Here is a 16,512-nt window from a genome sequence, read left to right on the forward strand (position 1 = left end):
CTTGATTATATAACTTTGCACGTGACGTTTGTTACCCGGTGTCCGTGCAATAACTCTGCATGGGCATCACAATCATGGTGCGCAACGTACCAGCTTTTTGCATAAATAAACTTCAGGTGATCTTTATCCAGTTTAGTTGCACGTTCTGTCAACACAACGACAGGCAACGTAAAAAAAAAATTTAAAAAAAGGGCCAAAGCCGGCGCCACTTCATTTAAGGACAAGGTCGAGTTTTTTTTTATCATTAGCTAATAATTTGTACTTGTCATTTTACATTGTCAATCTTTGTTTCGATTATTTGTTTTTTAAAACAGGCTCGGAATAAAACATCAAAGTTGCAATGTCAAACAATCAAGAAGTTCCTCAGAACTGGGAGCAGGCTGCCCAGGATGACTACGATCAGTTGCCTCAGAAAGCTAGTAACTTGAATTTGAACCAGCAGTATTCTGCCGGTTATCAGCAGCAGCCCCAGCAATACTACCAGCAACAACAACAACAACACCAGCCACAACAATACGCTCCTCAGAACTACAACAACCAGTACCAGCAATACAACCAGTACAGTCAATACAACAACCAGTACAGCAATCAACCTGGCTACGCCAACAACAATAACAATTACAATACCGGCTCACGATGGCAGCAATCTCAGCCAGCACCAGCATCAAGCAGCTTGAACGCTAACGCTCCTGTGTTTCGGCCCAATTTTAATGCGCCAGCCTTTGTACCACGTTCAGTTGAACAAACCAGGCCATCACCTACACAAACTCCTGCTCCTGGTAGTGCCGCCGTATTAGCTGATCCAAAGCCTGTCAAGCCTGCCGCACGATCACAAGCACCATCAGCTACGACTTCAACGTCGTCATCCGGTCTGAAGGTGCTGAAGATTGGTGGCTCGTCTGATACTAAGAAGGCTGAACCGGTTGCTGAGAAGGCCAAGGCTTCAGAGCCTACGACAGAGGCTGCCAAGCCTAAGCCTGAGCCAAAGCAGCCAGCTGCCAAATCATCTGAGCCATCGGCTGCAAAGATTGATCCCAAAGCGATTGAAATCGTGGACGATTCTGACAAGATTGATAACGCCGTTGTGGAGGATTTGTTTGGCAAGGAGCATTTGTCCATCATTTTCATGGGTCATGTTGATGCCGGAAAGTCGACCATGGGTGGGAATTTGTTGTTTTTGACCGGCACGGTTGACAAGCGTACCATGGAAAAATACGAAAAGGAGGCCAAGGATGCCGGCAGGGAAAGTTGGTATCTTTCATGGGTTTTGGATCTTACCGCCGAGGAACGATCGAAGGGTAAGACTGTCGAAGTCGGTCGCGGGTTTTTCGAGACCGAAAGGCGAAGGTACACCATCTTGGACGCACCGGGACACAAAACATACGTGCCTAGCATGATTGGTGGCGCCTCGCAGGCTGATGTTGGTATTCTTGTTATTTCCGCCAGAAAAGGTGAATATGAAACTGGGTTTGAACGTGGCGGTCAAACTCGTGAGCATGCCGTGCTTGCCAAGAATCAAGGTGTCAACAAGTTGATTATTGCGGTCAACAAGATGGATGACCCCACCGTGAACTGGTCCAAGGAGCGATATGATGAGTGCACCGGCAAGCTTGCACTTTACCTCAGGTCATTGGGTTACAAGCCAAAGGAGGACGTCATTTTCATGCCCGTGTCCGCATACTCTGGCGCTGGTCTTAAGGATCGTGTGCCCACGGACGTGTGCCCCTGGTATGATGGGCCATCGTTGCTCGAATATTTGGACAACTTGACCTTGGCCGAACGTAACGTGAACGCGCCGTTCATGATGCCGATCGGAAGCAAATACAGGGATCTTGGTACCGTGGTTGAGGGCAAGCTTGAATCAGGTCATGCCAAGAAAGGTTCTCAACTTGTTCTCATGCCTAACAAAGTTCCGGTTGAAGTCGTGACTATATATAATGAAACCGAGCAAGAAACTAATTTGGCTGCTTGCGGTGAGCAAGTCAAGTTACGATTGAAAGGTGTCGAAGAAGAGGTGCGTTATTTTAAAGAAATAGGTCAATTGACCAAATTTGTGCTAATTTTTTTTTTTTTTTTTTTTTTTTTGGGTCAACAGGACGTTCAAATTGGGTTTGTGTTATCTTCAATCGACCATCCCGTGCACACGGTTACTGCTTTCGAAGCTCAGATTGCGATTATTGAATTAAAATCGATTCTTTCCGCTGGCTTTACATGCGTTATTCATGTTCATACCGCGATCGAAGAAGTCACGTTCGCCGCGTTGCTTCACAAGCTTGAGAAAGGAACCAATCGAAAGAGCCGAAAGCCGCCGGCGTTTGCGACCCGGGGCATGAAGATTATTGCCAGGTTAGAAGTCGTGTCGACTACCGGATTCTGTATCGAACGGTTTGAAGATTATCCACAATTAGGCAGGTTCACTCTCAGAGATCAAGGAAACACTATTGCTATTGGTAAGGTTACCAAACTTTTGAATTAAACGAGAAATGAATAAATACTTAAAAAAAAAAGAAACATTTTTAAGCAAGGGGTGGTGATTTGGTTCAAAAAGTTGGATAACTTATGATTTAACATATAATTTATATTGTATATCTCCCATTGTCCATTTGGTTTTTTGTTACTCATTATATTAAAAATTAATGGCTCGTAGTTTATTTGCATGTTTTCATTTGCTATAGTTACAAATTGTAACAAATTCTCCGTGATCAAGTATGCGGTTTTTACTCGACGAATTATCTATATACCAGCGATAAACAAGTAATACAATACTATTAACGTTACAAACCTAAGGTGATTACCAGCATCACACGACATGATGCATCGGTCAAAAAAAGTAAAAATTTCGTCATGGTAATAATGTATAGATTTTCAAAATCCGAAATTTTTCTTAAATGTAACACCGGGGAAATACGGTAATTAATTTCATTGCATTGCACAAAAAAAAAAAAAAAATGAAAAATGAAATATAAAATATGGCATTTTTATTAAGTCAGTCTATTAATGACCAAATAATCTTTTACAAATGCGAGTGAGTCTGTTATTAAAAAAAAAGTGGTAGATTTGCTATATACAATGGATAAAGATGCATTAAACTGAATGTTCCTCCCGACTAACAATAAAACAGCGTGATTTTTATACTTTAGCTCAAAAATTTTTCATATTTTCAAAAAATTAAAAAAAATAAAAAAATAACCGTAAAGTAGAGAAACCAAATAATTGTACATGAGCATTAATAGGTGACTCGTGTGATCATGGCTGGAATCGATTATCCCTTCTGGGCTTTATAAATTATTTAGGAACCTCTGCCGTTTCAAAACTTTCAATCTGTGCCAGGCGCTAAATAAAAGTGTCAGGCTTTTTTTTAAAATGTTAAAGAAATAAAAAAAAAGTTGCAACCAACCTTGGCCTCTTCCTCTTTTTGCTCCTGCAATCCTTTCATGCGATAGCTATGATTAAGCCACAGCATGTGACACACGTAACCGGTATAGTAAACTACACGCGCAAGTCAGTCAGTTGAAACAATTCTTTCTTTTTTTTTTTTTTGATCAAAAGTCTTTAAACGCAATACGTACTAGTTCCACCCATTAAGGTAAACACCGTGGCCCTGTGCAGTAGATCCGCAGCAGTAGAATACCACGGGCGCTTGTATTGAATTCTCTGCATGTTAAGAGTCCGCCGGGTGGGTCTTGGAGGAAATCCTCCTATTGGCTTACTCTGAGTCGCATCAACCATCCTCGATATAACCGGAAACAAAATATATCTCCACGCAGAGTGAATGAACCTGGGCGTTGGCTGATAATCTGGTGTGGTCTTACTAGCAGTAGTCTAAATTGTCTTTTTAATGGCATATATGCCAAACGTTTCGAGCTTCGTGGGCTCAAAAAAAAAGTTCAAACTTACCCGGACGCGGGCGTTCTGCGCATTTGATGATGAACATGGATGCGAAAGGGCAATTTAAAAAATTGCCGGAATCAATCTTGCAAAACAACAAACCGTTTTAGCTGGTGACAATAGAATTAGTTCTTCCAAAAGATGCTTAGTAGGACATCAATTCGCGTGAGCCGGGAAGTCGTGTCTCGGATGGCTATGGCCGGACAAAACAGCACATGTCAACGCCGGGAGTTTCACCGGACAGTGCAAGCAAGTGACTATTGGAGTTTCCTGAGCAAGTTACCGGGCTTGGGCAAAAAGAAGGAGAAAAAACCGGTCGAATTAGATGAATCTGAAAAGGAAGAATTGAGCACGTTGCCCGTTGAGCAGCAACCACAACCGCAATTGCAACCGCAATCGCCAGTCGAACCTGCCGTGCCGGTATCATCAACTTCAGACGGACCTGTTAGCCTTGGTGATTTTGATTTTCGAGTATCAAAACAAACAGTTAAGATTGCTCGAAACATCAATGGATTGGATGAAACCGGATTAGTTGGTGATGACAAGGTTTACGAGATTGGATTCGAAACCGACAAGCGCGATTGGCAATCGGAACGGAACGGGTTTACGATTGACGTTTGGAAAGTTTCAAAACCTGAATATGATCAGGATAAGGTGTACAAGATTGTTAAGTTTGTAGTTGCCGAAAGTTTGGGATTGGTTAACTTGCCATGGCCAACCGAGCAAGTGCAGGCCGACACGTTGAAGAAGTTTTCCAAGTTTAAGAACCCATATAACTTGGTTTTGTCTGCCGAGATTGATGAACTTCCGGTTGAGTTTAACTTGGAAGAGTTCCAATTAGTTGATCTTGACCAGCGATTCAAGGTATGACCAAAAAAAAATTTCTTTTTCTTTTTATTTTTATTTCAGTATTCAATTAACGAAAATTTAAAGATTGCCAAAAGAATCGTACAACTTACTGGTCGGCGCATTCCAGATTTAGTTTTAACAAATGCTCACACGGTACAACAAATTTTAGATTTTTACAAATCCGATGCGGTTGAGAAAACCAGGAAATATGGACTGTTCACGTTGGATTTTTACAATCCAAATCACATCAAGTTGGTCCTTGACCCAGCACCGTATCAGAACACTAATGTTAGGATAAAATCAGCATAAATAAATGATATGTTTAGATGTTGTATATAGGTAATATGCATGTATATAATGGAAAAAAAAGTTACCTGCGACATAATTAAAAAAAAAAAAAAAAGAAAAAGAAAAAGAAAAATACTGAAACATGTAGCATATTTATTATATTTACAAATAATCGTCACAAAACCGAGTTAGTATATGCCAAACTTTTCAAACCGTCACCTTTTTGAAAAACAGCAAAAAACAAACAAAACAAAACAAAGACCTAATTGACCATCCGCACAAAACAAACAAACAAACAAAAAAAAAAAAAACTAGTAAACCAACTGTCCTCAAAATTCATCCTTCTCTTGGCTTAAAACAATCTTATTCCTCTGCGACAGACGCGGTCTTCTTAACCTTACGTCTCTCCCTGACAGCAGCAGCGAGTTCTTCAAGCATGGGCACGGTATCTTCCCAAGCAACGCAAGCATCCGTAATACTAACTCCATACTTAAGCGAGCTCTTGCCACCGTTAGGTGACACATCTTGTCTGCCCGCGTTAATATTGGACTCAATCATCACACCCATGACAACGTCTTCACCCTTGGCAATGGTCTTGGCCACCGTGCTTGAAACTTTAGGTTGATTTCGATAATCCTTGTTTGAATTTCCATGTGAGCAATCCACCATAAGAAGAGTGCCGTCCTTGAGCTTGCTCTTTGCGTCAATAATGTGTTCTTCGTCGTAATTGGGACCTTTCTTGCCACCACGAAGAATAACGAAGCAGTGATCGTTTCCTCGAGTAGTCGTGATCGCGGCCAGGCCTTGCTTGGTAACACCCATGAAATGATGCGAGTGTGATGCAGCACCGACGGCAGCGATGGCGACATCGAGCGAACCGTCGGTTCCGTTCTTGAAGCCGATTGGGAACGATAAGCCAGACGCAAGTTCTCGGTGAAGTTGTGACTCGGTAGTACGGGCACCGACAGCGCCGACAGAAAGCAGATCAGCCAAAAACTGAGGAGAAATGGTGTCGAGCATTTCAGAAGCGATGGGCACTCCCATGTCGGTCAGCTTGCAGAAAAGCTGGCGCGATACTCTGAGACCTTTGTTGATCTGGAACGACTCGTCAACGTCGGGATCGTTGATCAAACCTTTCCAGCCAACCGTGGTACGTGGCTTCTCAAGGTACGCACGCATGACGATGAGAAGATCATCCTGAAGTTTGTCTGCGAGAATCTTGAGACGAGCGGCGTACTCATAAGCAGACTCAGGGTCATGAATAGAACAAGGTCCGACAACAACAAGAAGCTTGTCGGATTTTCCCTGCAGAATCTTTATGGCAGCCTTGCGAGCACCAATAACGGTCTCAGTTGAACGAGCTGACTGAAATGAAAAAAAAAAAAAAAAAAAAAAAAAAAGTTAGAACAAGATGTACAAGACATGATAGCGCAGATCACATACGGCAGGGAATTCAAGTTGAAGAATTGCGGGAGACACCAGAGGATCGTATCCGAGAACTAAAAAAAAAAAAAGAGTTAACAAAATGATTTGACTTTGCAGTGGCGCGGGTGGTGGTAACATACTTCGGACGTCTTCGGGTTCTTCGTTAACAGCGTTAATGCTGGAGGCAGCAGAAGACGACTGAGAGATTCCGTCAGGTTGGAACATCTAATAACACAACTGTCAGAACAAGCCTGCGACATATGGCAGCCAATTTCTCTTTTTTTTTTTGTTGTTTTTTTCCGTGACAGCCCACAAATGAATGCATCAGGGGCTAAAAAAAAGAGGACAAGGACATTGAGGAGATAACACAAAAAAAAACAGCGAACATACAGGAACAGCAGCTGGGACCATATTTGCAAAAGACAAAAGAAAGAGACCGATTAATTAATAAGAATTCTCCAAAGTTGAAGTTGAATGAGGTTTCAATATGTCGTAGTTTTTGGGACGTGGAAGTGGTTCGAGGAAGATTATTAGTGAAAATGTTAATGGCAAAAGAGTCACACAACCCTTAAAATGCTCTGCACGTGCTCTATTATTGCTATTTTGGGTGCAATTGCACCGGGTGCCTCAGGGGCAAATTTTTTAAATTTTTTTTTTTTTCACTGCTGCGATGGCGCCGGGTAAGCTGCGAGGAGCGCTTTAACGTGTATAGTAAATAAATATATCAATATTCAACAAATGGTCCAGCCATTAGCAAGGACTTTCCACCAGCCATGACGCCGTCGGTGGGTTCACCTACAGCTTCACGAGCTGTAGTGTCCGAAGTGGATCTTCATCACAAGCCGCCACATAATCATCATCATAGGCGCCGCTCGTCTGCGACCGCCACGTCTGCATCCACGGCATTGCAAACTGCAGCAGCGGCTCCGAAGTTTGTGCAGGTAAAATCAAAACATGAGCATACGGAGCTTGAATTTGGTTTGTCACCGTGATTCAGAGTTGAGTGAATGTGTCGTACTAACACATGTTGTTTTTCAGTCGAAGTATGGGCTACAACCATCCCAGCAAAAGTTGCCACTTCTGTTGTCTCGTACGTTGCATATCGTGTTATGAGCCAGAGTTCATGCTAATATACACAGGCACGTAAAACAGCATTTGCCCAAGGACCCGCATTCATTACTACATTTGCGACGGCTCGTGAAACGTGACTTGGATGCAGGTTCGACAGACGAGATCTTCCTAAACATGCTGATCTGTTCGGTGGATGCCGTGCCAGATGTGAACGACATATTATCTATACTTCAGCCACTCAGGGCTCTTGCTAGTGAGGCAGCTTTGAATATCTCATTAATTCCAAGAATACAACAAGTGCCGCGATATCCGGCATTAACAAAGCTTCAATCTCAAGAATGGTCCAAGGGGACATGGCCAATAATGTGGCGCGGGAATCCGCATGCAATTATTACACATCTTCCAGCAGACGAGGAGGCCCTGTTGAAACGGTTTTTAGATAAGCTGGTGGATTTATCTCGCACCGCAGGTGTCAATGGTCATGTGCCGATAGCCACGATGATCATTGATCCAGCAACGTTTGAGATTGTTGCTTCGGCCACGGACGAGCGAACCGAGTCCGGCAATCCGCTGTTCCATTCCACCATGACCTGCGTGGCCAAAGTTGCCGAAAAGGAATTTCAGCGGCGCGCGTTGCAGAAGCAATCTTTGGGACCAAATCAGGAGCTGCCGCAGCAATCTTATTTATGTCACAATCTACAACTCGTGACCACGCATGAGCCATGTTCGATGTGCAGCATGGCCATGGTGCACTCGAGGATATCGAGGCTGGTGTATGTCAAAAGCATGCCGCAGACGGGCGGGATCGAGTCCGGCAGCGGGTCTGGGTACGGCATTCACTGGAACAAACAATTGAACTGGCGGTTTGAAGCTTGGAAATGGCAAGGAGACGATCTGGGCTTGGTGGACGTTGGGGACGACGTTAATGCATAAAGTGTAAATATATAGAGAACCGCGTAGTCAAAAAAAAAAAAAAAAAAAAAATTACGCATTGCATATACATATAACCATATAGTTGCAAGATGTTATAGAACGTAAAGGTAATTCTTATCAGCAACCTCCGGCCAATGACGGCGCTGAATCTACTGCACGACATCAACTTGGAGTGAACGCGACCCGTGTGCTCATCGCCTTCCTCTGATTTGCCGCCGCACGGTCATCCAACGAAATGCTCACTTCTGATCACGATCTCAGCGTGTTCTGTTTTCATGTTGCTGAGCTTATATCTGTATATGTGTTACTATATGAATACCTGATACCCTCATCTGTTCAATCGGGCGCTGTGTCTTTCACACCCCCGTGCTTCAACAGTTCTTGTTCACCATGTTTGTCGTTGTTTTATTACCTGCGATAGCTCTTTTGCTGGTGGCAGTTGCAATTTTGAATACCTTTACTAAAAGTGTGTTTGTGTTTGTTTGGAATTGCTTTTTTAAGCCGTTCAATCGAAATGCCGGGTTAGACGATCAGCAGGCTGCTCTCGAGTCGTTTTACCAGGGACAGGCTTCGATCTACGATATCACCAGGTCAAAGCTACTTCAAGGTCGTGAAATAATGTAGATTCCAATTTTTTTTTTCTTTTCTAACCCGAATTTTTTCATTATATTTTATTTTAATTTTTCTAAACGGTTTATGTTTTAGGCTTGAGCTGGCCAACGTCCATCTCGACGTTTCTGATCCCGTGTGGGTCGATATTGGCGGCGGAACAGGATGGAATATTGAAAAAATGAACGCGTTTAGAAAAATTTCTTTTTTTAAGGCCATTTATCTTATTGATCTTTCTCCTTCTCTTTGCAAGGTTGCCCGTGATCGTTTTGCTGCTCATGGTTGGAAAAACGTTCACGTCATTTGTGCAGACGCAACTGCGTTCACTCTGCCTCCCGAGATCAAAATCGCTGACCTCATTACCATGTCATACTCCCTTTCCATGATTCCTACGTGAGTAAAATCTGATTGAGGTTTTTTAATAATTTTTTTAATTTTTTTAATTTTTTTCCAGCTTTTACGCTGCCATTGATCGCATTGACACCGTCCTTTCCAACGATGGCATTATTGGCGTCGTCGACTTTTATGCCCAATCTACAACCAGCCTTTGTGGTCGCACGAATTTGGGTGGCGAGCTTTTACGACATGTTAATTGGTTTTCGCGCACGTTTTGGCGTCTTTGGTTTGAATTTGATCGGGTTTATTTGGACTCGTCACGTCGTGATTACTTGGAATATCAGTTTGGAACAATCAAGTGCATGAATTCGCGCAACAAACTTCTGGGCAGGATACCTTACTATGTCTGGCTTGGATGTCCCAAAAAGCGTGACTCTGAATTGGCCTGCAAAATCAATGCGCTTGCTACCGAGTCTCCTTACCTTCTTCCCGTTAATGAATCATGTCCTGACGTTACGCTTCAAGGCGAAGACGCCGATTTTACTGTTCACTCAAAGGGTTATGAGGCTGCTGTGTTGAACCTGCAAAAAAATTTTCCTCTTCCTTCGTTTTTTTATCAAAATGAGATCTGGCGCATTTTTTACGATGAGCGGCGACCAAAATATCATCAGTTTGCTGGTGAATATATATATGCGTTTACCTGGGAAGACCCGCGTGAGGATGAAAAGATTCTCAAGTTTAAATCTACCGACACCGTTCTCGCGATTACTTCTGCTGGTGACAACATTTTGGCCTATGCAGCTCTTCCTAACGCTCCACGAAGAATACATTGTGTTGACTTAAACCCTCACCAAAACCACTTGCTCGAATTGAAACTTGCAGCTTTTTCTACTCTTGATTACGCCGATGTTTGGAAAATGTTTGGCGAGGGCAAGCACAAAGATTTTGGTCACTTGCTGATCTCAAAACTTGCCCCAAAACTTTCCTCTCATGCTCTTCAGTATTGGATGCAAAACAAAAAAGTTTTTACCGGAAAGAATGGCCTGTATGATACAGGTTCAACCAGATGGGCCATTCGACTTGCCAAATGGCTTTTCACTCTTGCTGGAGTTTCTGAAGACGTTAAAAAAATGTGCAGAGCCACCTCGCTTGCTGAACAGAAACTAATTTGGGTTAACAAGGTAAGACCAGCGATTATGAATCCCTGGTTTACCAAAATTGTTCTTTGCAACCCGGTTTTCCTTTGGCGAGCACTTGGAGTGCCCATCAATCAATCCGAAATGATTGCTGAATCTTCCGGTGACTTCATGGGCTATATCAGGGACACTTTGGATCCTGTGGTCGAACGATCATTACTGTCTGAGGATAATTATTTTTACTTGCTTTGTCTTCAGGGTTATTATACCAAGATAAACTGCCCTCCGTACTTGAAGGAAGACGCATATGATAAATTATCTACTAAAGGTGCGTTAGATGGCATCCGAATTCATACTGATGAGATTGTCGAAGTTGTCGGCAGAATTCGAAAGCATTCGGTCACGATTGCCATCGTGATGGATCACATGGACTGGTTTGCCAGGGATGGCAAGGATGCGGGCAAAGAAATCAGAGCACTTAACCAGTCGCTGAAAATTGGCGGCCGGGTTCTTTTCCGGTCGGCATCGAAACGGCCATGGTACACGGCTGCGTACGAGGCGGAAGGGTTTAAATGCAAGCCGGTTCAGGTTCGGAACAAGCATAAATGCATTGACCGTACCAATATGTACGCGTCTGCTTGGATCGCAACCAAGGTTAGCGATGTCGAAGACGATAGAGAACTGTCGGTAGAGAAATTAGTTTTATAATCTCTAAACTTTGTATTTTTTTTTAATGTAATGAATGACTATGCAGTAATATTAACTCAGACCATGGGGTTAATATTAGTAACCAAGGTCAATTTTACGCGACAAGTCATCTTACTAGCTAGGGCGGGTATTTGACTTTATGCAGCGACGATTTTTTTTTATTTTTTTTTATTTGAACCTAAAAAATGTTTAAATAACTAAGAGCACGTCCTTTGTATCTCTCTTTATTTTCGATAATTGTTATGAAAATATTACCAGCCTTGGGTATTATAGCAGTCAAATTTCTTTAAAAGTTCTAGCAAAATCTTGGCCATTCCATAGCATTCCAAGATATATAACACTATATCTATAGATGATTTAAGTGTTGCATGTCTTTAGAACGTGTGTAAGTCCACTTTGCTTGTTCAACAAGGTATTTGATCCATCGACATGTCATATACAAACGCATGTATATAATGCCCAAAACCATGGTCATCTAGCATGAGACCTCAAACCGCAAGAAAAATGCCAGGTCATTAACAAATCAGTCAGTCAACTGCTTACCGTTACTATCACCGCCATAGCCAACCCAATGCGTCTTGTTTGATTTACTAACAAGCACGAAATGTAGCACCCAATGATCTCATTCCACTGGTTTAAACGGCTTAAATGGATCTTTTGAACTGCCCCTGATTTTGGGTAATCATAAGCTTTAAATATTTACCTAAAAAATCAATAACTAACAATATTATATTACAGGTATGCTTGTAACCACCCCATATAGTGGGTTAACAGCATTCCTTATTTTTGCCCATTCATACCATATTTGGCGACATTCTATCGCATTTAGCATCTTTAAAACAACAGGTTTCTATAAAAAAGTTCATGACAGAAAAAAAATTTTTTTTCAATATCATACTTCATGTTGGAATCATCATCCATTGGTGTCAACTATGCTCTTGTAAAGCCATTATAACCTCAGGATTACCAAGAATTCATCCTCACAGTCGACATCCAAATCTTCATCAAAATCTCTGGTACGCGTTGTCTGATATGCTAGACGCAAGGCAAAGCCTGTCATGAATCTAAAATGATTCTGATTTCTGTTTGCGAATCGTTCTAAAAAGTAAATCACGATTTAACAAATCAGGTTCAAAGCGCGTGAACCAGGTGCTTGCAAAGAAGAAACCGATTCTCCGTGTGGGATTTCAAAATGCCATACTTTAGTCAATCACATTATTCTCTTTCATGATCCACTAATGCTTTTAGGCTTTTCTCTAGCTCGCCGACTCTTCGAGTTAAAGAGTCTCAGTCACTGTACTTCTTATGATTAACTGATTTGGTAGATTCGTCAACGGGTCTTTCTAGCTTTTTTTTTATCTCATTAGAAAGTGAAAGAGCTTCGGTGAGTTAAAGAAAGATTCCTGGTCGATGGACTTGTGATTGCAAAACGCTCCTTGTTGAGCCAGTTCCTTCTCTGCAAGCGCTCGATTGAGGCGTGACAATTATCACGTGACCGATTTGACGACGTACAACGTACGACGTATCTCAAGTCGAGCAGGACAAAAAAAAACATTTGTATATATATACGTGCAATAGCAGATTTTTCATATTTACATGATTGCGACATGACCTCGCCTTCGTTTTTTTCTGCCTCATATACGCCGACCGTGCAGGCAAGGCTCATGCCAGCTGCTCGTCGCCTGCTACCGTCGTCGGTGCCGCTAGCTGTCGAGCGAGTGCACCGTGGCCTGGCTACGCACCATTTCTTGTATGCGCCATTACTGAATTGGGTGGTGATCTTCACATATTTAGTCTTTATTGTTCGGTTGATTTATATTTTTAACGATTCGGTCACGGTATCGCCGTTGGTGGTCATGTCGGTCTCGAATGTGCTGCTGTACGGCCTGTCCGATGTGGCTGCGCAGACCGTCTCCACTATTTCGGATAACTTGGCCATCTCGCGGCGGTCGAACACGTTGGGATTATACAATAATGAAAAACCTGAGGAAGAACGGGAGCCGGGTCCGTTTACTCGTGCCTCGTCGCATTTGTTTGTGACCGCTGCCGTATCGCCGTTTCCTTCATCGAGTTTCCGAATCGACAGTATTGTTAGATTTTCAACTTGGGGTATGCTCATCATTGACATTAAAACTGAAACGGTTTTTTTATTTTGATTATGACTAACTATTTGGACTTAACAGGTTTCTTACTATCAATCGTTCAATTCAAATGGTTAGAATTTCTTAATGCATTTATCCCAATGACCGATGAAAATGTGGTCATCCCAGTATTGCTTCGTGTCCTTTTCGATCAGCTCTTCTTTACTCCGATTTGTGAGTTTTTTTTTTTTTGTTGATGTAAAATATATATCTATTCATGCTAACTTTTTTATTTCTCTCAAAGTCCTTGCTGCCTTCTTCGCTTTTATGACATTTACTGAAGGCGGTGATTCAGCCGCAATCAATAAGAAACTGTCCGCCGTGTTGGTTCCTACGTTAAAAACAAATTACATGATTTGGCCTGCTGCTCAGATTATAAATTTTAGACTTATCCCCTTGCACTTCCAATTGCCTTTTGCATCTACGGTTGGCATATTTTGGAACACTTGGTTATCGCTGGCTAATTCACAATCAAACTCTTCGCCAGATATATAATTCATTATTAAACTGTTTCATTAACGAAAATAATTATTTCAAGATTATCAAATATGAGCAATATATTTTTTTTAAAAAAAAACTCACAAACACACACTCACTCACGCATACACACATACATACATACAAGCAAATGAATATTATAAAATTTGCTAGTTAAATATAAGCGATTTGTTTATTTAGTAAGTTTTGGGGCATTTAATTTTGGGTTTCATGTTGGTTTGTTTTTTTAGACAAAACTTCTTAGTAATTTGTCAAGTATAAAATGAATGAAGTATATGTTTAAAATTAACGTCTGTGGTGTAAATTTTTCTTGCGATATCAATTTTTCTTGCAATATCATCATGTATGTATATTTGTAGAATACATATTCACCAAATGCACACTTAATGCAATTGTAACTTGTTACTGGCAGAAACATTTTTTTCGGTTGTCAGTTTTCACATCGGTATGAAAATATGAAACATTATTTGCCCTGATGCCCAGAATTCGTATAACTAACTAGTAAAACTAACATATCTGAAAATGATAAAAGGGTGCATACATAATAAGTTATGTGTCGTAATCTATAGACAGTGCTCTCGTTAGCAATTCGCAATTCACAACACGAGCTCAACTACACGCCAGAGACACAGGGAAAACGAATAATAAGAAAAGATTATACGTAGGCCGGCGCGCTCTTATTTTATTCTAACTGCGCTGCTCAAAACCTATCTAGTCGTGTAGTCCCTACCCCATCTGATACTCGAAGGGACACAAGATCCCCATCTCAAAACGACTGCTCCGCAGTCGGCAAGGCCAAATGCCTCTGCCGTGCGACGTAGTTCTTTAGTCCCATACCACAATTCGGTAGGTCGAGTTGTGAAATCTATTGGTCGGAGTAATTACGTGTTCCACGTTCCAATAACATGATTATTTGGAGTGGCTAATAGATAGGTGTCGTTCTGTCGTGCTTCTACTACTTTAAAAGGTCCATCGCACTTTGGAGCAAAACGGTTCTCTCGATGGTCGGCTATTCTCTTCACCCCAAATACCGACCAGATATTTAGGAAATGGTCATTTTCTTTCATTGCGTAATCGACGTCGTTCTCTTCTTTTCATGGTGTAGTCACGATGCAACGTCCGGTCTTCCTCCATAGCCGCCAAGGCTGGTGTCCCAAATGGTGGTAGGATTCCTTCGGCAGTAGCAAAGTAACGTGGTTGATAACCCACAGTCAGTTCGGCAGGTGATTTGCCGAAAGTCGAACGTCGAATTCTGTAAATAAACAATGCCTGGGGTACATACAAATCCCAATTTGCACTGTCTTCCACTTGCGTTGTTAATTTAAACAGAATTTCTTGAAAGATTCCGTTGTATCTTTCTGCCAACCCATTCATTTGCGGATGTCGGGGAGGAGGGGGGTTGTAAAGTGATGTCTAACTTCTCTTTGACGGCACCACTCTGTGAAAAGAGAATTCCTATATTCCAGTCCATTGTCGGTTATTATTTCTCTTGGCGCTCCGAATACTTGAAAAATTTCGTGCAGAATGCGTATGGTTTGTACTGCAGCTTTCGTTGGAGTTGTAATCACGAAAGCCCAGCCAGTGTTGTAATCGATGGCTGTTGCCGCATGACGTGCCTGACGAGCTGTCGTTGGAAAGGGTCCAATAGTATCAATGCCCCACCGTTGAAATGGTGCAGGTACGGACAGGGGGTGTGCTACTCGTGGTTCTGGACTTACCCTTTCCGTTAGTTGGCACGTCCTGCAATTTTTCAGCACTTCTCCCGTAATTTCCTCTAAGCCTTCCACATAAAATTGTGTTTTGGCTTCCTCCAACAACAATGTCTTCGCCACATGATTCAACTCCTCATGCTTCACTCTCATTTACTCTCTTGCTTCCTCTACCGTAATCTCTGGCAGATGTATTGCTTGTACTGCCAAACTGTTTAATGGTTCGGGTGCTCCTTCCGACTCATCTTCTGACAACAATCTCGACAACGCATCTGGCACTATGTTCGCTGCTCCTTTTCTGTACAAAATGGTTGGATTAAACGTTTCGATATCTGAGATGAACCGTGCAACCCGTCGATTTGGTTCTCGTGTTGGTGACCTTAGATACTTTAAACTTTCGTGGTCGGTCATTACCACTATCGCCGTGCCTTCGATTAAGGAACACCAATGGTCGAGAACGTGAAATATAGCCAACAATTTTCTCTCTTGCGCACTATACCTCTGTTGAGTTGGTGTTAACTTTTTCGACTCAAAGGCGATCGGAACCAGTCGTTTCTTTCCATGTATAACGCGTGCCTTTTTGGGGATGGCTGGATATTACAGATGGTTTGTGAAAGATTTCAGTGAGAAAGCGCAATATCTGCTACAATATCAACATGGTTGCGATGTTCTTTCAAAGTTTTTGAAAATGGGAGGGAAGCCAAAACAAGAAGAAACATACGACACACCGGTACGGAGGGAAACTCAATCGCCTTCACCAGAACCAGAAGCGAAACCTGAAATCCATTACAGAAGACCGAACTTATACACGAAATCTCCATTCGACTTATATTATGGGACCACGGACGATAATTCACAAGCGTGACTAGTAACTGTCAAAAATCATTTAGTAGCGTGTACGAATTGCGAAGTGCTAACGAG

General features: G+C 42.1%; 8 protein-coding genes across 8 annotated transcripts; 5 read left to right on the plus strand and 3 right to left on the minus strand.

Moving 5' to 3' along the window:
- The first annotated feature begins 208 nt into the window (after positions 1–208).
- On the plus strand, positions 209–2,661 carry V1514DRAFT_291291 (P-loop containing nucleoside triphosphate hydrolase protein). The gene is made up of 2 exons (XM_066925317.1): positions 209–2,014; positions 2,096–2,661. Exons 1-2 carry the CDS (start codon positions 341–343, stop codon positions 2,474–2,476), a joined length of 2,055 nt encoding a protein of 684 aa, XP_066784537.1. The 5' UTR covers positions 209–340; the 3' UTR covers positions 2,477–2,661.
- Positions 2,662–2,971: 310 nt separating this feature from the next.
- On the minus strand, positions 2,972–3,878 carry V1514DRAFT_351173 (uncharacterized protein). The gene is made up of 3 exons (XM_066929440.1): positions 3,570–3,878; positions 3,398–3,489; positions 2,972–3,333 (listed from the first exon to the last, which is right to left on the minus strand). The coding sequence occupies exons 1-3, from the start codon at positions 3,727–3,729 to the stop codon at positions 3,286–3,288; spliced, it is 300 nt and encodes a 99-aa protein (XP_066784538.1). The 5' UTR covers positions 3,730–3,878; the 3' UTR covers positions 2,972–3,285.
- On the plus strand, positions 3,879–5,131 carry V1514DRAFT_327804 (uncharacterized protein). Its single transcript, XM_066927046.1, has 2 exons — positions 3,879–4,752; positions 4,822–5,131. The coding sequence occupies exons 1-2, from the start codon at positions 4,030–4,032 to the stop codon at positions 5,044–5,046; spliced, it is 948 nt and encodes a 315-aa protein (XP_066784539.1). The 5' UTR covers positions 3,879–4,029; the 3' UTR covers positions 5,047–5,131.
- Positions 5,132–5,158: 27 nt separating this feature from the next.
- V1514DRAFT_327805 (3-deoxy-7-phosphoheptulonate synthase) lies at positions 5,159–7,026 on the minus strand. The gene is made up of 4 exons (XM_066927047.1): positions 6,841–7,026; positions 6,591–6,675; positions 6,469–6,524; positions 5,159–6,390 (listed from the first exon to the last, which is right to left on the minus strand). Exons 1-4 carry the CDS (start codon positions 6,859–6,861, stop codon positions 5,389–5,391), a joined length of 1,164 nt encoding a protein of 387 aa, XP_066784540.1. The 5' UTR covers positions 6,862–7,026; the 3' UTR covers positions 5,159–5,388.
- Positions 7,027–7,193: 167 nt separating this feature from the next.
- On the plus strand, positions 7,194–8,530 carry V1514DRAFT_291298 (cytidine deaminase-like protein). Its single transcript, XM_066925318.1, has 3 exons — positions 7,194–7,428; positions 7,489–7,540; positions 7,590–8,530. The coding sequence occupies exons 1-3, from the start codon at positions 7,224–7,226 to the stop codon at positions 8,452–8,454; spliced, it is 1,122 nt and encodes a 373-aa protein (XP_066784541.1). The 5' UTR covers positions 7,194–7,223; the 3' UTR covers positions 8,455–8,530.
- Positions 8,531–8,537: 7 nt separating this feature from the next.
- On the plus strand, positions 8,538–11,675 carry V1514DRAFT_13590 (uncharacterized protein). Its single transcript, XM_066924462.1, has 3 exons — positions 8,538–9,074; positions 9,160–9,456; positions 9,518–11,675. The coding sequence occupies exons 1-3, from the start codon at positions 8,845–8,847 to the stop codon at positions 11,241–11,243; spliced, it is 2,253 nt and encodes a 750-aa protein (XP_066784542.1). The 5' UTR covers positions 8,538–8,844; the 3' UTR covers positions 11,244–11,675.
- Positions 11,676–12,907: 1,232 nt separating this feature from the next.
- On the plus strand, positions 12,908–13,879 carry V1514DRAFT_277983 (uncharacterized protein; the record flags this gene model as incomplete). Its single annotated transcript, XM_066924973.1, has 3 exons — positions 12,908–13,352; positions 13,427–13,558; positions 13,629–13,879. 3 exons carry the CDS (start codon positions 12,908–12,910, stop codon positions 13,877–13,879), a joined length of 828 nt encoding a protein of 275 aa, XP_066784543.1.
- Positions 13,880–14,935: 1,056 nt separating this feature from the next.
- Positions 14,936–15,256, minus strand: V1514DRAFT_318886 (uncharacterized protein; the record flags this gene model as incomplete). Its single annotated transcript, XM_066925907.1, has 1 exon — positions 14,936–15,256. One exon carries the CDS (start codon positions 15,254–15,256, stop codon positions 14,936–14,938), a length of 321 nt encoding a protein of 106 aa, XP_066784544.1.
- Between the last annotated feature and the right edge of the window lie 1,256 nt (positions 15,257–16,512).

This window comes from Lipomyces japonicus (assembly GCF_038497905.1).
Source record: "Lipomyces japonicus strain CBS 7319 unplaced genomic scaffold V1514scaffold_10, whole genome shotgun sequence".
In the NCBI taxonomy this organism is placed as follows: Eukaryota; Fungi; Ascomycota; class Lipomycetes; order Lipomycetales; family Lipomycetaceae; genus Lipomyces; species Lipomyces japonicus.